This window comes from Botryllus schlosseri, chromosome 9 (assembly GCF_051294905.1).
Source record: "Botryllus schlosseri isolate E-star chromosome 9, Bs_hap1, whole genome shotgun sequence".
NCBI classification, from domain to species: Eukaryota; Metazoa; Chordata; class Ascidiacea; order Stolidobranchia; family Styelidae; genus Botryllus; species Botryllus schlosseri.
Genome location: NC_137244.1, coordinates 2967869 through 2990493, shown reverse-complemented (window position 1 = coordinate 2990493; position 22625 = coordinate 2967869). Strand labels below are relative to the sequence as shown.

General features: G+C 40.2%; 4 protein-coding genes across 6 annotated transcripts in view; 3 read left to right on the top strand and 1 right to left on the bottom strand.

The window, feature by feature from the left end:
- Window positions 1–22625, top strand: part of LOC145445865 (neuronal pentraxin-2-like) — a 540218-nt gene that overhangs the window by 96589 nt on the left and 421004 nt on the right. The gene's annotated exons all lie outside the window — the stretch shown is intronic.
- The window catches only part of LOC145445854 (cytochrome P450 4V2-like), a 416089-nt gene that overhangs the window by 26506 nt on the left and 366958 nt on the right, over window positions 1–22625 (top strand). The gene's annotated exons all lie outside the window — the stretch shown is intronic.
- LOC145446371 (cytochrome P450 4V2-like) overlaps window positions 1–22625 on the top strand; it is a 29142-nt gene that overhangs the window by 2962 nt on the left and 3555 nt on the right. The window contains exons 2-4 of one of the 2 annotated variants that reach the window (XM_080324645.1): window positions 16092–16298; window positions 16930–17225; window positions 19839–19931. In XM_080324645.1, coding sequence (XP_080180771.1) covers window positions 16092–16298; window positions 16930–17225; window positions 19839–19843 — 508 coding nt within the window. In that variant the 3' untranslated portion in view covers window positions 19844–19931. Of the gene's footprint in view, window positions 1–16091; window positions 16299–16929; window positions 17814–19838; window positions 19932–22625 lie in introns of those variants that run through there. The other variant, XM_080324644.1, reaches the window with a different exon arrangement.
- On the bottom strand, window positions 2635–4542 carry LOC145446372 (uncharacterized). Its single transcript, XM_080324646.1, has 2 exons — window positions 2969–4542; window positions 2635–2871 (listed from the first exon to the last, which is right to left on the bottom strand). Exons 1-2 carry the CDS (start codon window positions 3153–3155, stop codon window positions 2756–2758), a joined length of 303 nt encoding a protein of 100 aa, XP_080180772.1. The 5' UTR covers window positions 3156–4542; the 3' UTR covers window positions 2635–2755.

The window sequence follows — 22625 nt, the reverse complement described above, 5'->3', positions numbered from 1 at the left end:
AACTCGTCATGATCATTCCTGAAATCAACACAAACACGACCACAGACTTGAGTTAACCGCGAAACAGCATCAAGTTTTATGTCCGCTTACAGCTGACGGATTATTCGAATGCATCGATGGAGAATATTATTGAACTCGTCGGTATTGTTACTTCAACAAATCACACCGACTGCAAAAGTTAATATCGAATGGTAAGACTTGATCACATATTTGTTGATCACAGACATGACAAAAAAACATTACCGAGATTTTATAAACTAGTCATATTACTCTACACATCTATCAATATCAAAATGCGAGTCATCCAATTTTTCTACTAAAGTAACATTTCACTTTCGGATTCGGATTCGGTATAGTCATACAAATTGTATCAAATCCAACATCAAAACAAAAGGAATTTTTTAGTTTATTGAAATCAAAGCATTCGTCTTCGACTTGTGCTTTTTTAGATTACCCGCGACAATTCGTTTCGAGTGAGTTGTAACCAAAGTCAAGATATCTTTGTGTCCACAGATATGGAAGATGAATATAGCTAACACAATCACGAATCGACGTTTCAGAGTATTTCACGGATGTAATAAACTTGTTAGTGTCGCCTATCTAAAAGTGCGCACGCGTTCGATTTCCATACCGACTGTTGCGATGTTTAGGATTCACTTACAATAACCACGGGTGAGGATTTAACATCAATGTCGTTACTGTCGGAATTTGCGACAGAGAATTGAAACATATGCACTTTACAGAGTGTGAAAATATCACTTTGAGTATCGAGGACCGTTCGAAGCTAGCGATCAATTCTTAATCATTTCAGTAACTCCCCATTGTGTGTGCTAAATGTGAAATATCGCGGGGTTATACACTCTAAGACTTTGATTATTGCAAAAGTAAATTGTGATATGTTTGTTAGATGCATCCAATTCAACTAGAAGTGTCTAGTACCCAACACTCGTAATATCGAAAAAGTACTTGCTACACTGTTATTTGCTAAACGTGTTTTGCATTGTTGTTCATTTGTAGTATTGATTGAAATTGTTCTTGAACCCTCAAATAATAATTCCCGACATGAAACCAAGCCGCTGAAAGTCGTTACCATCACAACGAAACAATTTGTATGATGTTCGCCAAATGTATCCTATAGTTAGGTGTACTAGAATTATTTGTCTAACACATACACCGACAATGCAATCGAACATTTTTCCGTTGTCATTCGCTAAAGTAAATGTCATCACAATACTCTGTCACTAAAAGACGTTACTTGGGCGTGCTTGAATTCTAGACATAGTTCTGGTTTACCCAACTCAAGACCCAAGGACAACCCTAGTTTCAGCCGAACACAGATACCCAAAATATCACACACTTCGCTATTCCTAAAGCGCAAACACCTGATACAAAATATTACTTGTTGTGTTGTTGCGGTGTCATCTTCACAATATCACACAATACGAATGATGGTTATGTGTACCATGCGGCCGACTTGAATCACACCAACCTGGAAGATTATTTACTCACTCTTTACATAACAATTATTGATCAACATCACGGCATCGGTGTGTATCGGTTTTTCTAGATACAAACTATATACTAGTGTAGCGGAAAATAATTTAGTGTAACAAAAACAATTTTCATTCTCTTGACTTATGAAAACAACAGACGAGTCTTCCTTTAATATTTTGTTTGTGTCAACTAGTTGCTTTGTATGATACGATCGATATCCCAACGACTTTTTCAGATCACAATATGAAAGATATTTACATCACACAAAATACTCCACTCGATATCCCCATACTATACTAAACCGCGGAATGATTGGTCAGACTCTACAAAAATGTTTTGATATCGTTTTTTTACACGAATGGCTACGTATCATATAGTTGTTGTAACAAAGTTGTACGAATATACTATTGAATTGCATACTAAAGTTTTGTACCTTCAAGAACCTCTTCAAAGTTGTATGTGTACAATGTTTAGCGTGAGTCCTACACAGTCATGATATCCGTCCGAGTTTGACTTTTTAGAAAATATTATGTCGACATATTGATGTCTTTCATAAACCAAACCTTGGTCACTGCTTGGGAGACCTATCAATGTCGTAACAGTGATCTAGTTACTTCCATCAAAGAGTACGACATGAATTCCGATTTAGTTTTACAAATATATTATAATTATTTTTAGTAACACTATATCAATGTCATCAAGTTGAGTGTTTACGATATTAGTGTGTAGGTGTGTGTCATATTTGTGGGATCCGTATTACAATTGACTCGAATTGACTAAATGTAAGAAGGGTTGAAATGTTTCGAATCGATTAATAAGTGGTCTTCGTTGTGGTTTTCATCGGGACATACAGCACGAGCTAACTGTAGACTCCTCTCTGTTGTACAGCTACTCGGTAATCGAAATGCATTAACATTTAAACACGGAGCAAACCTTCAACTCTTCTAAAATATCTAGACCGGCGTGGAATTCTACGTTATGCATCGTCTTGAAAACCTCCTGATAATTATTGTAACAATATACGACCCTGGATACACTTGGTTTAATCATTGATGTCGCATGTCTGATCAGCTTTGGAACGAAAGTAGTCTTCCCACTTCTCGAAGGACCACTCACAATACATGCGAAAGGGTGGATCAATTCCATCATTTGTTGTTTATTGAAAACTCGATAAAGTGCACGTGTTTATATATCAACAAGGTTGGGAATATCCACTGTTGTAGCCATCTTGTTCTAGTGGAATATATAAACCCAGTAAAGTTCAATTTAACAATTTTCCGCGGGGTATGAAATCTTCATCTGGTCCTCGTAATTTCGTCAGTGGGAGTTGTAGTGTCACGAACGCTTTATTCAAGTCGTCAAGCAGCTGATCCCAATCTGTAAAATAATAAACCACATAAGAGGATTCATAACACGAGAGGATTCATAGCGCTTTAAAATCTAACAGTGTTACTATAACAACTATAGACCTCACCCTTGGAACACTCTTTTAAATCTTTATGTTGTCTCGAGACGCGTTGCTCGTATAATTCATGCGATATCTCTTGATTCAAATACAGCTCCACGAAGTGTACATGATCGCGGCGTTGTACAAGTGTCTTTTCGTGTAACCGAGTCAGGCCTGCTTGTTCCAGAACAGATATTATGTAATCACTAGCCATCTGTAAAAACAAGGCACAGATATCAGGAAATATTATTACTAAAATGTTTTAGTTACAAATTGACATTTCGAAAACACCCACAGATTGTAAACAAAGTTTCACCTAAAACTATCAGTGTTCACCACAGATTATGTTCAAATGACCAAGGGAATCATGTTTGCAAAAATCATCGGTTGTAGCATCGCTACTTTCAGAGTCAGAACGAGGTCGTTTCAAACTGTTTGCGATTCGATGTTGATCAAGGAAAAATTGGAATTTTCGATGTCGCTTGCGGGTTCTCAAGTAGGCTTGTCTCTCTTCGTGACCGAAAAGCGGTATCCACGAACAATTTTTTCCCAATACCACATAATTTGTAAGCTTTGCTCTGTTGAATAGGATGTGGTTATCACTCGGCGTCTTTCGATCAGGGAATTGTAGTTGAAGTAGCGCTTCTATGCAGACACTTCGGACACGGATCCATTTCTCGTCTAGTTCCTGCCGGCGCGCCTTGGATCGATCGGGTATCGTGCGGTCTTGTGAGTTGTCGTCGGTACCGTGAATCGAGAGCTGTGTTAATTCCTGCTCCAGTTCAAGCGTCTCTTTGTGCAAACTATTTAAATCTAATTCTGACATTACTGACTCAATATATGAAATAGCGTTATCCATCTGGAAAACAAATGACACATTAGCACATAAAAAAAATACAAGTAAATCATAATAATAGCAGACACACAGAAGACACAAATAAAATACAATAACACACAAAATATACAAATACATCACAATTACACACTGAGCGGTAAGGTTGACACGCCATCCTCGAGCACTCGACGTTTGGCATAGAAATAGGAAAATGTTTTACGCTGTTGTTTGTACGTATAGACACCTCCATCTCTGCACCGAAACCCCTTGTTCACTCCCCCGACAGATTGCCTAGATGTCAAGACATCCAGAAAAGTTTCGAAATCGATTGGGTTGGATTTCTGGAGACCTTTGGAAGCCAATTTTTTCTTTGGACCATCACAAAAGTAATTTTTGGATTGGAGACCGCAGAAAGATGTACCACCTTCATATTCCACTTTCATCAAACCCGGTTGACGAAGGTAATACGCATACGTGTCTTTGCAACACTGCCTCGATCGGTCAAAAGAAACCGGGTCAGTCAAAAACTCGTTTCGGTGGTTGTCGCAAAAATAGCGTGGAAACCAGTTCTCGTATTCAAGATAAAATTCATCCCTTTTCTCGGGGATAAGAATATCATCGAATGAGGCTGAATGCGAAAGATAGAGGGAGTCTGTGTCCATCATTAATAGCATGAAGCACTCGTCACGGAAATATTTACACAAGCAATCATAAAAAAACGACAACATCTTGAGCTTAGCATTGTTATACACCCAGAATCCTACTTGAATACAGTTACCCCACTTGATCGTTTTAGGTCGCTACGTTATTTCAAATAAATCAGCGTTCAATTCGTCACATTTCACAAAAAAACGATCCTTCACATTGGCGCCCCATTTGCTTTTATCACAGTAGGAGGTTCGTTTTAATTTACGTGGGTTCATCAAGACGCGGCCATAGCTGCTATTTCCGGCTAATTTTTGTGTCAGGGCAATGATGTCTAGGCTAGGGTCGCGGTCCTCAGCTCGTCGACAGTCTGAGACATTTTTCGCAAAGTTGTCAAAACAGGTCTTTTTTGTGAATTCGACCGCCTCATGAATTTTGGATATAATCAACCCGTTCTCTACATACCACTTGATCAAGTCGGAGGTCAACAAGATTTTCTTGCCCCAGTATGAAGCAACCAACATGCGCGTGGGTTTGGGGAGCAATTTACGATCAATGGCAAACTGTTTCATGTGACCTGACAAATGCTCGCGAGACACCATCGTATTTTTGAATATTGGACATAGTTCAACAAACTTCCTTTGTAAATGTTTTGGCGTAAAAATATCAACTGATAAACATCCGAAGAATGTACCAGTCATTACCATATCCATCAATTTTTGTGCGGTGACAGACTTGGTTCGAGTCAATTGTGGTTGAATACCATTAAGATATCGCACAATATCAGGATTTTCCTGTTTCTCCGTGCGCCAGTCGCATTCCCATTTACATATGACTTGATAATTGAGGCTTTTGTAATAATCATGAACACGTTTAGTTCGTTCTCGACGTTCCAAGTCATCACAGCCAAATCTGCACTGATGTGCATGAAAATGACATCCAAGAAATGACAAGATTACCCCTTGACCAGCTGAATTACGATAGAACCCATCAGCAGGATAATTACGAGCTCCTACGCGGATTTCAGGTCCATTAAAAGCATGGTGGACATGTACATTGTGAATGTGAGAATACCAGTTTAACCATTGAGCTGCTGTCTCCCCCCATTTCGGTGCGGTCTTTACAGGTTTGAATTTAGTACACTCAGCATCGAGTGGTTGCCAATGTACCGGGAAACCGGTTGGACTAGGTTCACTCAAAGCAAAAAGGTATAACGAATTACTGTCCAGCCCTGTTACATGTTGGGTAATCTGAGCGTTTTCCTTATAAAAAAATTCTTTGATTCGAGTTTCACCCTGCTTTTGATATCGATGGAAAATGACCGACGGCCCACCCACTAAATTGTCTCTGAATAGTGAAACCAGATCTTGGTGTTTATCATTGAACAAGGTGAAATCACGCGGGATGCTATTGAAAGATGCCTTGAAACAACCCCGGGTAGGGAGACAACTTCTTTGAATATATCCACACTGAATTGACTTTTGAAAGATTGAAATTGTTTTTCTAACCCCTCAATGAAGTAATGAGTATCGATTGCGTTGTACCATTTGAGATAATCACGTAAAGTTGTCATTTTGTTATCGTTCCAAACCTTCAAACAGTTTTCATATTCAGCTGTGGATATATTACGACCTTTTAGCGAGCTGTAAAACTCGTCGTGGCTAGGTAGACTCGGATAATCTAACTTTTCCAAACTAGTCAGAAACTCGTACGGAAAATGACCCTTAGCGGCGCTACATTTGAAGGCTTTCAACTAAGCATCGTACGAGAACCCGGGTGCCAAGTAATTCACAATATCCAAAAATTTAAGTCGGTTGGTTGTCAAAGAGAGGAAGTTGTTGCCCCGTTTCAATACACTCAGATTTTCATCAACGAGTAAACCCATCAAGTACTCTTTGAGACAGTTCAAGTCATACCGACCAGCATTGAACGACAAAACAGGGATTTGTTTTAAATATCGCATAAACTCCTCCTGTAAACGTTCAAGTGGTATTTTTTTCTCGGAAGGATCAAGCGCTTTCATTTCGGTAATTTTTGATTTGAGCATGTCCAAGTAGGGTTGTTATTCCGGCTGTAACAACCTAAATGACTCACTTTGAATATCATGAAAATGATCAACCATTTCCGCACACAAGTCGTTTGGGTCACCGTTCGAGACAATTACATACGGTTCCAAGAACCCTTCCACATTAGAAGATATGCTAACAGAAATGGGAATATGTTTGCACTCCCATGAAGTTTTGGAGGAATCTGGAATATCACACTTCTCAAACATACTCTCGATATCAAACGCGATACGGTATTTGAAATAACGAAGCTGGTGAAGAACGAACACCCCTTCTAAATCAAGTTTTTCAAATATATTCAGCGGAGGGCTATAAACGCCACCCTGAAACACTTCAATAGGTTCTGTTGTACATTTGTGTCTGATCAATTCATACTGTAAATTGAAAAATCTTTCACAAACATCACATTGATAGCTCTCCGCATAACGGAATATATCAGTAATAAGACAGAAATGGTTGCTTTCTAAATGTAAGTACACAGGTTTCGCTTCAAATGTACTACGACGGAGTGCAACAGCTTTACCCTCAGTTTTTGTGTACACAAATATGGCCACATTAAACAAGTCCTCGATATCGTCCAGCATGTCAAGAGTTACACCAGATTCTACGTTGACACCATACACCGAAGTAAACTGTTGAGCCATTGCCTTTGTATCTTTTCCTAGTGAGTGAGCGATACACCTAAAAGCGCACAGATTGTCATTGTACAGTTTACAATTTTTTCGACGCAGCATTGTCAAGATGCATTTCGATTTTGTAAGCCATGTCGACAGCTTAATACCAGCACAACCAATCAGTAAACGACGCGTAGGGTATACATAGAACTGTGGATTGATCAGACTCAACCATTGACCAGCTTGGAAAACACCTACCCACATACTGTTCAAGTCGCGAATATTATACACACGGCTACTGTTCACTACATACGATTTCACCGCGTGATAGTTCTGAGATGTAATTTCTTGCTGTTGGTCGTCGATCTCTGGTGGCTCATTCTCGTCCTCGTGATTTCCCCGTCGTCGACTCATCTGTAACATTGTATTCGATTTTAATTTCACACTCCTGCTAATTAACGCGATAGTAATACCTACTTATCTTTTTCCTTGAAATCTTGATTACTTTTCATCTGGTAAACAAAGAAACAACCCTCCTTAAATTATATTCACCACATTGTGGTAGTAAAACAGAGCTTACCGATGCAATATGACCCGAGATTGTACTTTACTGTATCTGCTTCGACGAAACAAAAAACATCAGGTTAGCACAAACTTTAGTTTTGAATTAGATCAGTGTATACTTACACGTGTATTGATAATATATCCACGAGTGCAGATTTCGCCTCGTCTCGCCACAACGATCAGGTGGAGAAGACCGATTTGACTGCTTCAGGATTAATCTAGTGTTCACGATTTCAGATCGTTTGTAAGCCTATTATCTGTAATTTCAAACACAAACACATGAACATTTACATGCAAAAAATCAAGGCAATACACTGAATCACAAATCATATTTCAAGGTATTTCTAATTGGTAAGAGTTGGTTCAGGTATTGTTCAGTTGCATCGCTCAATTGATTCTGAATCTGTTCAAAATCACTGCGTTCAATAACCGATGCCAATAGCTTTTTTATTTCAATAAGGATTTTCCGGATGGAAGGCTTCTTCTTTTCCGTAAGGGAATCAATGAAACCTAGAATCATCCCTAGGTGTGGTCTGATCACATCAAGAGTCTTGAGATGATCTCGAATTTTATTGGCAGTGTACAAACATATTTTCTCTTCCTGTCGTCTCGTCCTCGATCGTTTTCTATCCCCACCACCTTTTACGAGTTTTTGTTTCGATTTAGAGAGGCGTATCTTTTTACATGGATGTAGACTGGTTTGTGGTGAGGTCGCGGATACATCTCGCTTTCTAGAGTTTGATGGTTTCTCGGTCGGGGTCTGCGGTTTTGGTAGATCAGAAAATAGCCTTCGAGAGGTCGTCAGTTTTTCACTCGGTGCCGCGGATCGAATTCTAGATTTTGGAAAAGGCTTACGAGGAGTTGGCTGTTTCTCAATAGGTAACACAACTGAAGTTGTCGGCTCATCCTGAAGGGCTAAGTTCGAAGCCGAGGTTGTCGGTTTGTCAACTGCGACTCCTGATTCCAACCATGCCTGTAGTGTGATGTCACGGTGAGGCGGTTGGTTTTCAACTGTGGAATCACACTCAACGACCTCCATCGTTGGAGCAAGGAGGTCTTCGGGTAGGAGACCTTCCAAAAAACTCGCATCCTATTCGAATCGCTGCTCAAAAGAATTCACATCATACCCGAGGTTATTAACCCGATCGAAACGGCACACTCATTAATGATTACTGAGCGTATTTTCACGAACACGCTTTACTTAATCCAAAATTTCCTGGGTTGTTCTGGTCGTAGACAATTACAACTATAACAGATGGATAGCTATTATCAATACGCATACGTCGAGCCATAAATAACATCTTATACTATCGAATAGCCTGTTCAAAATGCAGATTGAATACATAAAAACGTTTTGCGCAAAATACAATTCGCCACGACGTTCGCGTGAATGTGCGCGCGTGAGATAAACCAGCGCCCGTGACCTAAATCAGCGCATCTCCGAGACATCAAATTCATTTGCAGATCTTTTCTCCTAACATGTGCTGGTTATGCCCATTGCCCATCTATTGGAATACTTATAATCAAAAATTAGTCGCACAGAAGATTCTTCGAACTGGAAGTAAAATTATGTTACGAAATAACATGCGCGGGTTTTAGCAATGTATTTTCTGTTGCTGTTGAAGATTACGCATATTGAATATTTTTGCTATTCATACTAATACACCAATACTGCCATGATGTTCTTCAGCGAGCTACAAGATCTCCGCTATTGATATGACAGCAAATTTATGTCCGTAAATGGCTTCACTTCTGGTGGAAATGTTTCACGTATTTCCCGTAGTAGCGAATAAAAAGAAATGCACTGGCACATCAATGCTCCGGTCGCGATTCTGGTATTGAAAGGTATTTTCGTGTCTGCTCGAGATTTCCGTCCACAACGCGCAGGTCATTTATGAAAATTTGACGACCAGCAAAGCCAGGCATCAAATCCCGGTTCCATCTAATCAAAGCACTTTCTTGATTCAAAGTATTTTATTCGTCCATGATTCACGAGAGAGGCAAGAAAATTCGGCGTAACTCTGTCAAAGCAGTTGACCTATTATCATTGCAGTGTGGGCAACGAATATAATTGCAATAACTTCAGTTGCCAATGCTATAATGGTTTCTTACGTTTTTCCATGTGTTGGTGCTAGATGTGCTGGTTTGTTATTATTTCGATTTGCTATTGCATTACACACGTGGTGCATTATTTCATGATATATTGCGCCATGCAATAAATTCTTTTACAAAAATATGGTTGAATGTCGATTTCCAATTTAGCGGATCGAGGTATGTAGAGTCTGCGGTCACGAACGCACTTCGAAACTGATTGCTGCGATGCGCGTGTTGTACAACAGCAATGTTAGTTTCAACACATGGCACTAACTCGTACAAAGGATAGACAAGCGATTACATATACCGACGTTGTGAAATGAATCATTTGAACGTCCGCGATACTATGTTATTACCCAAACAATAACACGCGGTAATATATTTGCTGTTGTGATTAGCGCAGATTCGCTGTTGCAGATTACGCATATCGATTGCTGCTTTTTATACTAATACAGCATTACCAGCATGATAATGTGCAACGAGCTACAAGATCTCCAACGCGCAATCGATATGACAGCAAAGTTATGTCCGTAAATGGCTTCACTTCTGGTGAAAATGTTTCAGATCTGGCCCATGGTAGAGAACAAAAGCAAAATATGGCTGAATGTCCAATGTCCATTGTCAAATTAGCGAATAAAATAGGTGTGTAGAGTCAGCGGTCAAGTTGTGCACTTCGAAGCTGATTGCTGCGGTGCGCATGTCGTGAACACTGGGTTTTCAAAATGCCTATTTGTTCAATAGACAGCCCTTGTCTCAAAGCGATTGTGTACATCACGATTATCGATAAAAGGCTTGCATAATATGACCTAATCTTTTTTCAAATGCCCAGTAAAATATCAGTGAAACACTGTATTTTATATTGCAGGTATGACTACCTGTCAATCCAACCACTATATATTCAGTTCTAGTTGTTATACAAGAGCAAGGTGTGTTTCGACAAAGCACTATCTAGTACTTAGTAACTCGTACAAAGCTAATATATACACCAGCGCGGTGAAATGAATCATTGAACGTCGTCGATACTAGAATAACTCACGGCGCGTGTATGTGCGCCGAATGCGAGACGCCTGGCATCAATCGCGCTATATCCAACTGTAGCCATCGCTATATCAGCGGTCGTTACTCTCGATTGTATTATCGTAAGAACCTCACTCAGGTCATTTTAGAATCCTGATATCCTTGCGAAATCAGTCAGGCGATGATTCTATCCCGAGCAGGTCTTTGTATGACGTAGTCGCAAATTCAAAAATCAAATTCTCTTTTATTTTCTAAAAGTTGAGAACACTTCTTGGTATAGGGGCATCACCTGTTTCTCTCTCGCTTTGTGAGTAGCTCAGTTGGTTAGGCGGCTGTTTCACGATTACAGCGATATATCGGGTGTCGGTTCAACTCCCGTCGTTCGGATTTTATGAACATTTTACTAAATGCATTGAAATTTGGACTTGAGGCCGGCCGTTTCGATCGGGTTAAATCTGTTCAACTGAGCCTGAGCCATGATCAACACTAAATCGAGGTATACTGATTGCCGGTTGATGTTCGGAATAAGCAAGTAGGATTTACCAGCTGAATGACCACCTATTTATTCAAAAAACGACTTCCTACCACCACCTTCTACCTTTTCGGCGTCGTGTTACTCTGTTTATTATAACAACCTTATTTCCAAATTCCAAAATATATGATCACTTAATCACCGGGGATTCTTTTTACAGTTTTTGCAATAACCACCCAAAATGGACTCAACTCATACCCGAATGATTATAGAAAATCACCTGCGTCACCATCACAATCTACATGTATCCGCTTTGGGAGAAATAGAACAGTCGGTTCACGACATCGTTGATGTATACATATCGGATCAAATTGCTGTGAGCATCGAAAAATGTGATTTCACGTCACTAAACAACTCGATTCTGGGATACGGCGTGGACTGGAATGGTGTTATGCGCATTATAGCGGTCGCAGCTATGAAAAGTGATGTTCACACTATCTCGGCGTACACAGATTCGACATCGAAATTCTTGAATACACACTTTATCTCGCTGACAAATGATTGGGTATGACGAATTTCAAACTACACAATCATAAACTATCACTGTGATTCCATTTTATAGAATTCCACCAAGGATTATTTCAGACCGAGCTTGTTCAGACGATTTATCCGACTTCTAAACCGAGTAACTACCCGTTTGTGGTCGCAGATTGACCAGTTAACCCGAATTCTAGAGCGACAAGAATGATATGTATATGTGTCTACTGTTTCTCAATACACAATGTTTGATGCATATTTTGGTGTCGCCCCTGAATACTGAATATAGATCGCGCTTTTCGCGTTGCTGCTGAATACTGAATACTCCTGAATGTAATAGCACTGACTGGATTAGTGTAATAATCGATACGATAGTTCAGTATACTGTAGCACGAAACAGCTGCATAGGAAAAAAAACAGCGCGCAGGTCATTCGAAATATAGGGCGCGCGCGTAATCCTCACAACAAGCCGTGTTCGCAAAACGGATGTAGTTAGTGGGTCGCACATATCAAAACGCAAGTGCAAACATCTGTTTTTCAAAATCGCACAATGTACTGCGGTTTAGTGAATTTCCCCGTCGGAAATAAGTGACAATTTGTTGCTATTCAAGTTACCCACACTGATGGTTCTGATAGTCGGTATTTATTGAATCTTACCAGTGAAATCTAGTTCTGTGACAAACTGATTACTAAAATTTCACCGCGTGAGCGATCGGTATGGCTATGACACCAAGTCGTGAAAGATGGGTATGTCCGAGACATTATCTTGTCAGTGATCGCGGGGTTTTGCAAAAGTTGGTAGTCATGTTTGTCAATCCTATTTCAATTCACACTATGTCAAAGTCCAAATATTTCATTTTGGATTATCTGGATTTATCTTTAGTACAGCCCACGAATGGATTCCGACGCCGCGCTATAACATTTTTGATGATAAGGACTCGAGGATTTTCATGATAGAGTTGACGAGTGATAAGATGCGTGTTTTTGTTAAGAGTTTGATTTCATGTTGATAAAGACAATAACTGTATAATGCACATACTTGTGATTCTTGATTCTTGTAGAATTATAGTTGGTATTGATTCTATAAGTGCGAAAACAGCGGCGTGGAATGTGCGAATAATTCGATGTAGCTGAAAGTCGGCGTCAGTAATATTCGGGTTATGGTCGAATCAAAAGATCACGAAAAGATTTCTCAAAATAATTAGAATTGTACCGAATTAACACATTCAAATACGAATCAACTCGGTTTGTGTAGTGAATTTCATTTCGAGTTGACAAATTGATACATTGATTGAATATTCTCATAATTCTTATCGTGCAACTAAAGTCAGCCGCTGTTCGAAGTGTCAAAACATATAGCGACCCCCAGAAAGTGTCAAATTGTTGGTTTTCGAATCACCGTCTGCGCCGGCCCCGTGACAAACTTATTGCGGAAATATTACCTTGTGAGCGATCGGTATGTCTTTAACACCAAGTCACTAAAAATGGTTATGTCCGAGCCATTATCTTGTTAGCGATCGCGGGATTTGCAATCTATTTTACACTTTTTGAAGTGTTAATTTACGAGCGCGGTTATTTGTTGCTCGCTTTTCGTGTCGCTGCTGAATACTGAATACTGCTGAATGTAATAGCACCGACTGGATTAGTGGAATAATCGATACGATAGTGCGCGCTCCGATTCTCCAAAGCGGACGTATTTAGTGGGTCACACAGATCCCAAATACAACCGCCAACATCTGGTTTTCAAAATCGCACAATGCACTGCGGATTAGTGAATTTCCTGTTTAGCGATACTCGTGACTATTTACTTGATACATATTCAACACCGCGTGAGAGATTCCTATATCCGAAAGTACGATATGCCGTCGCACCCATAAGAAACAATTGCACATCACCAGAGATCCCGTAAGAATACATGACAGACACATTATCGTCGTTAGCATGTCGCTGCACGTATACCTAAAAACATTAGCATGCCACCCCGGTTTTCACGTTAGCATACCGCCACCGCCTATACCCGAAAGTACGAATCATCGCCGCATCCATAAGAATAACGATATATCATTGTCGTACTCGCCGTAATTTGGAATATACACATTACCTAAGGACCAATCACATGACTATTTACTTGATACATATTCAACACGAAGTACGACATGCCAACAACGAAGCCGCTTGCGACCGATCCCTGTACTGAAAAGGGTTACCGCGCGACCACAAGACGCAATAGCCGCATGCCAACGCACCCATAAGACATAAGAGCCGCATGCCAACACGAGTTTCCCAGCCGCGTGCGAGCGATCGCTATACTGAAAAGAGTTACCGTGTGAGAGGGGTCATAAGTAGGGCCATTTTTATATGACCTTAAAAAATCAATTATATGGCTTTATTTTTGGGAAAATATGACTTTATATGACTTTATACGAAAATCGTGTATTTTTACATGTAACCAACGTCACTCATGGAACTGACGAGTAAAACATGAACAACATAACAGTAATACGCATCCATTTTTATTTTAAACCACTTTTGTAGTAGTTTCCTATAGTGTGGAATGTTGGAGTCTTTAAAGTTACGATTGGACGTAAAAATGACTTTAGTAAGGACAATGAGCGCTCCACAGACGCTGATGTGTGTTGACACTTTGCATTTTTGCATACAGCGCTGGTGAAATGTCTTGTCTTTGTAGCTCCATAATTTGTTTCACATCGTTTTTGTCCAATCGCTTCTTAATGTAATTTTTGAGCACAAGCGGATCTTTTCCGAATTCGAGGGCATGATCAGCATGAGCCTCTTTGATAGTGTACGTTACATATTCAGTATCAAGTTTGAAATATTGTTGTAGTGGAGGCATATTTCTGTTAACTCGTCAACTTTGGATCGTTCACTGAATCTTTGACTCTCTTTACAAAAACTCCTTCAGCTTCCCACGCGTTGACTATTTCTTTCACTTGTGGAAGTCTCTGAACTTCAAATGACGTCCCACTTCAGTGCACAGAAGTAAAACAGATTGTGTAGCAACACAATGCAATGTGTGACCTCATAATGCAATGTGTAACCTCGTAGGTCTGCGACTGTAATGTTATGTAGGCTAACCTTACAGTTTGCCTTCGTTCTATCGGAAATTGCCTTACTTTCTTAGTTCGTAATTGCTTCAATTGGCACTTTTTATTTAAAGTATACAACAATATGACTTTATAACTCAAATATGACCTAACCAGGAAAATATGACTTTATATGACTTTATAACTTTCTTAATATACCCCATATGGATGCGGTTTTTGCGTTAAAATTGATTTCAGGACTTACTGATGCATAGAAAAAAATATGACTTTAATGACTTTAAATGGCCCTAGTCATAAGACGCAATAGCCGCGTGCGAGCGGGCCCATAAGACATAAGGAGCCGCGTGCCAATACGAGTTTCCCAGCCGCGTGCGAGCGGGCCCATAAGAACCCCAGGCAAATCACGAGCGATCTACTATACTACTGCCCACCTCCTCATTATAGTTTTTCCTATCGACGATACCGTACTATGAAGATTATAGCATAACCATAAAAATTTAAGACGTCAGTCTATCAAAACCTGATGTTCAAGCAACAAATAAAAGCACAATCGGAATGTGCGTTCATAACTCCTCAAGGTTCACCTAATGGCATCTCCTTTTACCATTTGCTGTTGACCCGTTTATTTTTTCACGTTTTAAACTTAGTATACCCGAAACGATCCAAATGCGATATCGCCTAAATCAGTGGATCTAAAACTGGGGGGGGGGCGTGAAACCATCTGAAGGGGGGCGCGAAGCTGCGGTCGACTGAAAAAATATTTCGCGCTTCGTGCGATTTATTTACTATCAATAGTTATTGCTCTGTGTGTAGTCCGAATTTCATATTTGAGAATTATCTCATCAACAGTCATAACATTCCATGCCATCGGGCTATCCGTTGGGACTGGTAGCACTCTGGTTGTATTTTGTGATATGACTATAAGGGGGGCGCGAAATTCTTCACTATCATGAAGAGGGCGTGTCTAAAAGAGTTTGAGAACCACTGGCCTAAGTAGATATGGCATTATCGTAGCCTACCATATTTGATCAGAATTATTTGTATCTCACACATTTCGCAAGTAAACTCAGAGTACGGAGGACTTGCAGTTGATAGTAGAAACTGGGTTGGAAAAGATATGTAATGTTATCATACCTAAATGCCTCCTGCAATATATTACCGCTACGTCTCAAATGAGGCATCACAAGATGCAAAAAGCTTCAGATATATAGCCACAGTTCGGATATGCAGCATTTTTCCAGCATACTACAAGACCACTTGGAGGTAATGAACGAGCAAGCGAAAGTATTCTTAATCAAACTCGAACCACATTCCGCTGCAGAAGATACATTCGACATTTTCAAATACGTGACATTGTGCGCGCTGGACATAATCTGCGAAACGACGATGGGAAAATCGATCAACGCCATGAATGACGAAACTTCAGAATATGTCAGGGCGGTGTACAGGTATGTAATGAAGGAATTTCAGTTAGTTACCCAAATAATGAAAACATAAGTGGCCACACTTTTAGCTACATGGCCATTGATAGAATTACAAAATGCACCGTTACTCGATAGTCAAGTAGAAATTCATCAGTGTAAAAATATTAATAATAATATAATGTCTCAAGACCTGTCCACATCACAATGGCTATGGTATTCACGACATTATTGCGGGCCGCTCAACCCACACTAATTTAGACGGACCACATCGAGCTAGACTATGAATATAACGCTCTCTCTTAATTTCAAATACAGTGTAAATTATATGCATGTTTTACTTTTATTCAATTTTATTTTTCGGAATGGGGTCCCGAATGCAAAATATCTCATGAAAAAAAATTAAAAATAACTGTTCAAATTTAAAAATCTGCTCCTAAATACCTTCTATTGATCAACGATATAATTTATAGTTCCTCTGTGCTTGCCACCATAATTGAGTTCTGGTGCGACGGTCAAGACATAACGCATAATAGCTAACTCGTAAAATAAAAAAATATTTGTGAAATTATAGTTATATAATTATAATAACATGAATTCTTACTATTATGAATGTAAAGTAATCGCTGTGCTATCAAGTTTTAAATACTCTCTTCAGAGCAACGCGACTCGTGCAACAGCGTCAGAACGCCCCTTGGTTATGGTCTGATCTGATATACTATAGAACAAAAGCAGGACGCGATTTCACAGACACTCTCAAGATCCTGCACGAATTCACTCGGAAAATGATAGTCGATAGAATGCATAACTACAAGACTGATGGGCGTGATGATACTACACGCACTCGAAGACGAAGATTATCATTTTTGGATATGCTGCTAGCAGCTTCGGACAATGGAAAAGTGTTATCGCCGAGCGATGTTCAAGAAGAAGTCGATACATTCATGGTTGCAGGTTTGCTAGATTTCAGAATGAGTTGAAATTCAAGTCTAGAAGCCGTCTCTTGGCCATTGCAAATAAGTATGCCTTGGTAAGATTGATACGTTGACACTCAACTTACGAACTATCATACTCCTTATAAAATTATGCTGCAATCATATCCCTGGCATGGACAATGCCAACATCGCTTCCTACGGTGTCGAATTGTGCGTCCGTATAGATCGCGCCTGTGAAAATTCCAGCCTATTCCATACACAGTTAATAATATTTGCTGTCAACCTCGTGTCCTGGCGTGTAGTTGTTCCAGCTCTTCAAATTCTCGTTACATTTTTCAAATAGCATTCGTCTTCCGCAGTCGGCCCTTAATCGACGAGATATAGCCTGGTACGCCCGATTAGACCATTAGGATGAAAGTGGCTTTTACGGGTGCTATTAAAAACGCAGTCCTACCATTACGAATAATGCCAATGTAATAAAGTATTTAGTGAATAATAATAATGCCCGAGTCATTTTCTACCGGCCCATCGTACGGTAGTTTGGATTGTTACTTGAAACACCAAGGATACTCAACTATTTTTAACGAAGGTACGTATGCAGAGGACTGATATTCTCTTAAATCCGGTAGGAGTAGGCTATCACCGATATTTTTCGGTTAGCTATATATACTTGTTAGTTTTGTTTAATGGCACTTGTGGTGTGATGACTATAACATTAAAGGCCAACTCTCATGTCTGTTATGCCATATCCGAATTACCAAATAAGGTCCGGGGTCCGAATCCAACATTTCAAAGGTTGGTCCGTGATCCGCCGATTGAGTATCCCTGATATATTGCTAGGACATTGGTTCTTAACCAACAATTGATTGGATCGCAATACAGTAAAATAATTCACGTCTTCTAAGTTCAATATAAGACAGACGGAAGAAATAGTCATAATAGGCTTTCTATTTGGGCTATTTGGTTCGATCACCAGCCGGGCCAGACGAAAGACTTGAAAACTGGTATCCGCGACTATCCTGCTTGGCGCTCAGCATCCACAGATAGCATGGATGAGATTTAAAAACAAACGAGGTTGCAGACAAGATGACCTTACGGTCGTATCGCGTCTCCGTCGTCAAAGCATCTCGATGGTGAAGGCCAAAAAGAATATCATCTCTCTCTCTAATCACGACTATGCAGCCCGACCGGTATTTGTCTTTGTCGAAAGTCAGTATCGCTAGTTATCGGTGTGTCCAATGACGTAGTTACCACTACTATATTGTTCCAAGTGAGAGAGAGAAATTGCTGAGTACAAATGAATTAATTTTTTTGCCTCGGCGAAAATCCCGAAAAGTTATATTGCCTGTACTACAATCAAGCCTGTTGGACTTGAAGTACGCTACTTATTTTCTTACTCGGCTGGTGCTTGATCAGAAATAAATATAGCAGAAAGGTATATAGTTTTCGACTCACTGCCATTAATTATAAGTAGATTGTGGTAATTTGGTACATTTTGATAGCGGCGGAAAGTATCGGCTTTACGGCAAAATTTCGGTATCGCTATTGGTTTAAAATGCTGACATCAGTAGACGGGGTGGTAATGAATGACTCCAGTCATGACTCGACTGAGTCCGACTCGAGTCGCTATTTTTGATGACTCGACTTGACTCCTTCATTTTTTAATATATCGGAAATGGCTTGGCTTGACTTAAGGCTATTTGTGTACTGACTGGACTTGTACTCGAGTCACTGTGCATGATTCGACCACGTCCCATGACTCGAGTGTCGTACGGCTAAGACATGCATTTCGTTGTATCTTCGAAGTATAGTAAAATCACCACATTATTGGTATGTCGTCTATTAGTACTGATGGTTTTAAATGACATCCAGAAACTATGTAAAGTGAGAAAAAAATACTATACATTATGAACAGTGGACACGATGATTTGGACTCAGACTCGAGTCCCAACACTTCGACTGAGACTCGACCTGTTGAACCTGACTTGTACTTGTCTCAGTGGTGAATTGAAAATGAATCGACTTGACTCGAGTCAACACTATAAAGTAGGATTGACCTGAGACTCGGAACCTTGTGACTTAGTTACAGCCCTATCAGCCAATCTCTAGTCCCAGCATAATATTAACTATTACTATCTCGAGATATTCATGGGCTTTTTATTAAAATCGCTAAAATTCCATTCGAACTAATCGACATAATAGTAACATATATATTGAGATAATCGCCACAGAGATGGTCCGACGTCTGTAGTACTGAAAGCAGCCATATCATTTTTCGATAAAGGTTTGTTACCGCCATTTTAGGTCACGATACTACTGCTGCAGCGATGTCTTGGGCATTGCATCTGATCAGCACTCACGACGACGTACAATCCAAACTGCACCAGGAAGTTGATAAAATTTTCGCCTGTAAATCCGATGAGAGTAGCTTGACCATGGAGGATTTGAGGAAACTGGAATATCTTGATTTGGTTATAAAAGAATCCCTGCGCTTATTCCCGGGCGTACCGATATTTTCCAGAACGACGACGACCGAATGTGTGTACGTAAAACCGAATAAGTTGGAAATTTCACCTCAATAATACGCACGGTACATCTCTGTATCAACCTTACATATACATTTGTGTGACAGGATAGACGGCCACAACATACCGGTAGGAACTGCAGTATCTATATTCTCTCAAGTTATTCATTCACACCCCAAGTATTGGACTGATCCCAGCATGTGAGTAGATGTAACGGCGTTCAACTTTATCATGCCTAATATACATCCTTCAGACTAGTACAAATTACTAATCTATTTAGTTGACGGTCAACAATAGACTACTGGTTTTTTAGTAGTTCCAGATCTGATTCCGTTGGCGGATTTGGTAACTGAGTAGTTGCAGTTTTAGTTCTGATCGCGCTTTTGAGAATATTTTAGTTGCCAAACAACTATAAAACACGTATCGCCGCTTGCGTCCATTACTAGCGCAGAGTCATAACTACTGACAGTGGAGTACCCAGGGGTTGGTGTCGCGGGACGAAACCTCTTACATTTCAAACCCGAAAAATTCAGTTCAGCATCCGGTTCGTCCCGTGTTTTAGTTAATTAGCTGCGACCTTTGAAAAGTCAGTAGTTCTAGTTGTAGTTGCTAGTTTAGAAAATTTAGTGGTTGTAGTTCTACTTATAGTTGCGTATTTTAAAGAGCCAGACGGTTGTGCAAGTCTGACATCCCCATGTGCTTCCATGAATGACTAACGAATACAACTTTGTAATTATACATTGCAGCAACAAAGTTTTTCAGGTATATACAGAACGTAATCATCGTTAAATAAAGAGTTGAACATCTAACATTCTATATTGGCTAACTTGGTATCATTGACTAGTTGAAAGGATAAACTGATATAAATTTGAGTTATCCTATTTTTTTTTCTAAATCGTTGTCCGTACGGACTCTTTATGAAAAAGAGTTCAGCTAATACCCGATGAAGGATGAAAGCAAGGAAGAGAATACAAAGAGCTAGTTAGTACAAAAACAAAGACGGTCCTCATTGTTATATCTGTCTAAAATAATACCGGTGTATCGAGTATGAAATTCGAACGATGCAGTGCGGATATGCAGACATAGGCGCCGAGTTACGGGGTGGCGCAGCCACCCCATGACACATTTATGGGGTGGCGGCCACCCCATATAACATGATTTAACGCCCGCCGTCTGCGATTTCAAATCATCAGCGCTGTCAATTAGCGAGTCCGTAATAGCGCGTAAATGCGAACTATTTACCACCATTAATACGCGCGTCGATTAATTGAATACGCAGCTTTGTCGGCGACGGCGAACTAGTGCTTACAACGCCCCAATAAATTGGATTGTAATTGATTAGGACAATCGATGCGACCTCGTTTACTACGTCGACTTCTACACGTTTGCGCTGAGAAACACCATCGTCTCTCTCGGTCAGACGAGCGAATTCACGTTCTCTTTCTCTTAAATAAATTGTCTTTGCGCGCATATTCGTTTACAAAACAATTCTTGAGTTAGTTTCGCGATAATCTTTGTTTAATTGGAGGCATGGAGCGAGAAATTGGAGAGTGTGCAAATTGAAAGCCATTTCTGCGCAAAGTGCGCATATTCATTACTCTAACAAGGCTTTGCCAATTTTTATCGAGAAACGTAGCAATGCAGCTGGAACGTCGTTATAATGAGCGAACAATTGTCGCGATGTCAGACTAGCAACCCCATTGTGCTGTACGCAAGTTGAGAAATTACTGATTAGATGCGCGCTTCCTCGTTTGCTATCATCTGCAGGCTACTTATTCTCGTCTGCTTTGTAAACTTGTATTCAATCGATGTCACTTGTCAGTGTTTGATTTGTTATTAATAATACGCATTGTGCAGTGCACGGCGTTGAAGTACGTTGTCAAATATTGATGAAACACGAGATTCTCGGTGGCGCAACTTCTCAATTTATTCGATTAGTTTGAACGGGAACCTTCTATGTTCCAAAACTTCATTGCTGGACGGACTCCATCGGGTGCAACCATAGGCGCATCGAATTTCAAACCATTGGCATTTCCATTTCTATTGATAAGGTCGCGGCATTCGCCCATATTGCTCTTGCTGCCACAACACTTGGATAATTAAAATCGCACCATTTCACGATCAAATTCGACTGGCTGATCGGGACCTACGTAGGCTGTAGGCCCCGGGCTGATATTAATCAGTGCGTTGTTGGTAAGCCCTGCATTGCGTGGCCAGGAAGTTTCTCATTTAAAACTAGAAATCCCGTCCTTTTGAAATGCCAATTCACTAATTCGTGAATTATCGATGCTGCGTACTGCAAATTACCGAGAATCATTGTATGCGAAATGGGTCATTGACTTTTGTGCGATATCGTCTATGGTTTGATTTAGCGCGTCCGAATGCAGGCCTGCAGGCTATAATCGCTGGCATGAACTATTACGTGCACCAGGCTAGGCCTGATATCGTTACCAGCCTGAACTATCCAGTCTACAGCAGGACTGGCAGTGGCGGCTCGTGACAATATCGGGTGGTGGGGCAAGGGCCGCAAGCGACTTGTTATCAATATGACGTCACAGTAGCGTTTTTCAACGTTCATGATGGCCACATGAATTTCCCGTAAACAATGATTTTTAACGTAGGTGCCGCGAGAGGTTTGCCGGTGGCGTGACTTGAAGTGCGGTAACAAATGTTTTATTCATTGTTTTTTATTCAAATGATTATTTTACAAAATGTACGCGAACTAAGAATCGTTCCCATGCCACGAATCAATCATCAGGTTATCCTTAGTAGCATGCGTTATGATTTCGTGGTAGAGATTACGCAAGCGCCGAGTAAGACTATACCAAAAATACACAGACCAACTACCTACAAAGCGCATTCGCATGACACCTTGTGGTGTTTTAATCGTTCCA

Bases quoted from the DNA above. Each gene is read 5' to 3' on its own strand.
- LOC145446372 (XM_080324646.1), bottom strand. From the start codon at position 3,155: ATGGCTAGTGATTACATAATATCTGTTCTGGAACAAGCAGGCCTGACT. The intron at 2,872-2,968 runs GTGAGGTCTATA...ATTATTTTACAG, and splicing joins TTTAAAAGAGTGTTCCAAGG to ATTGGGATCAGCTGCTTGAC.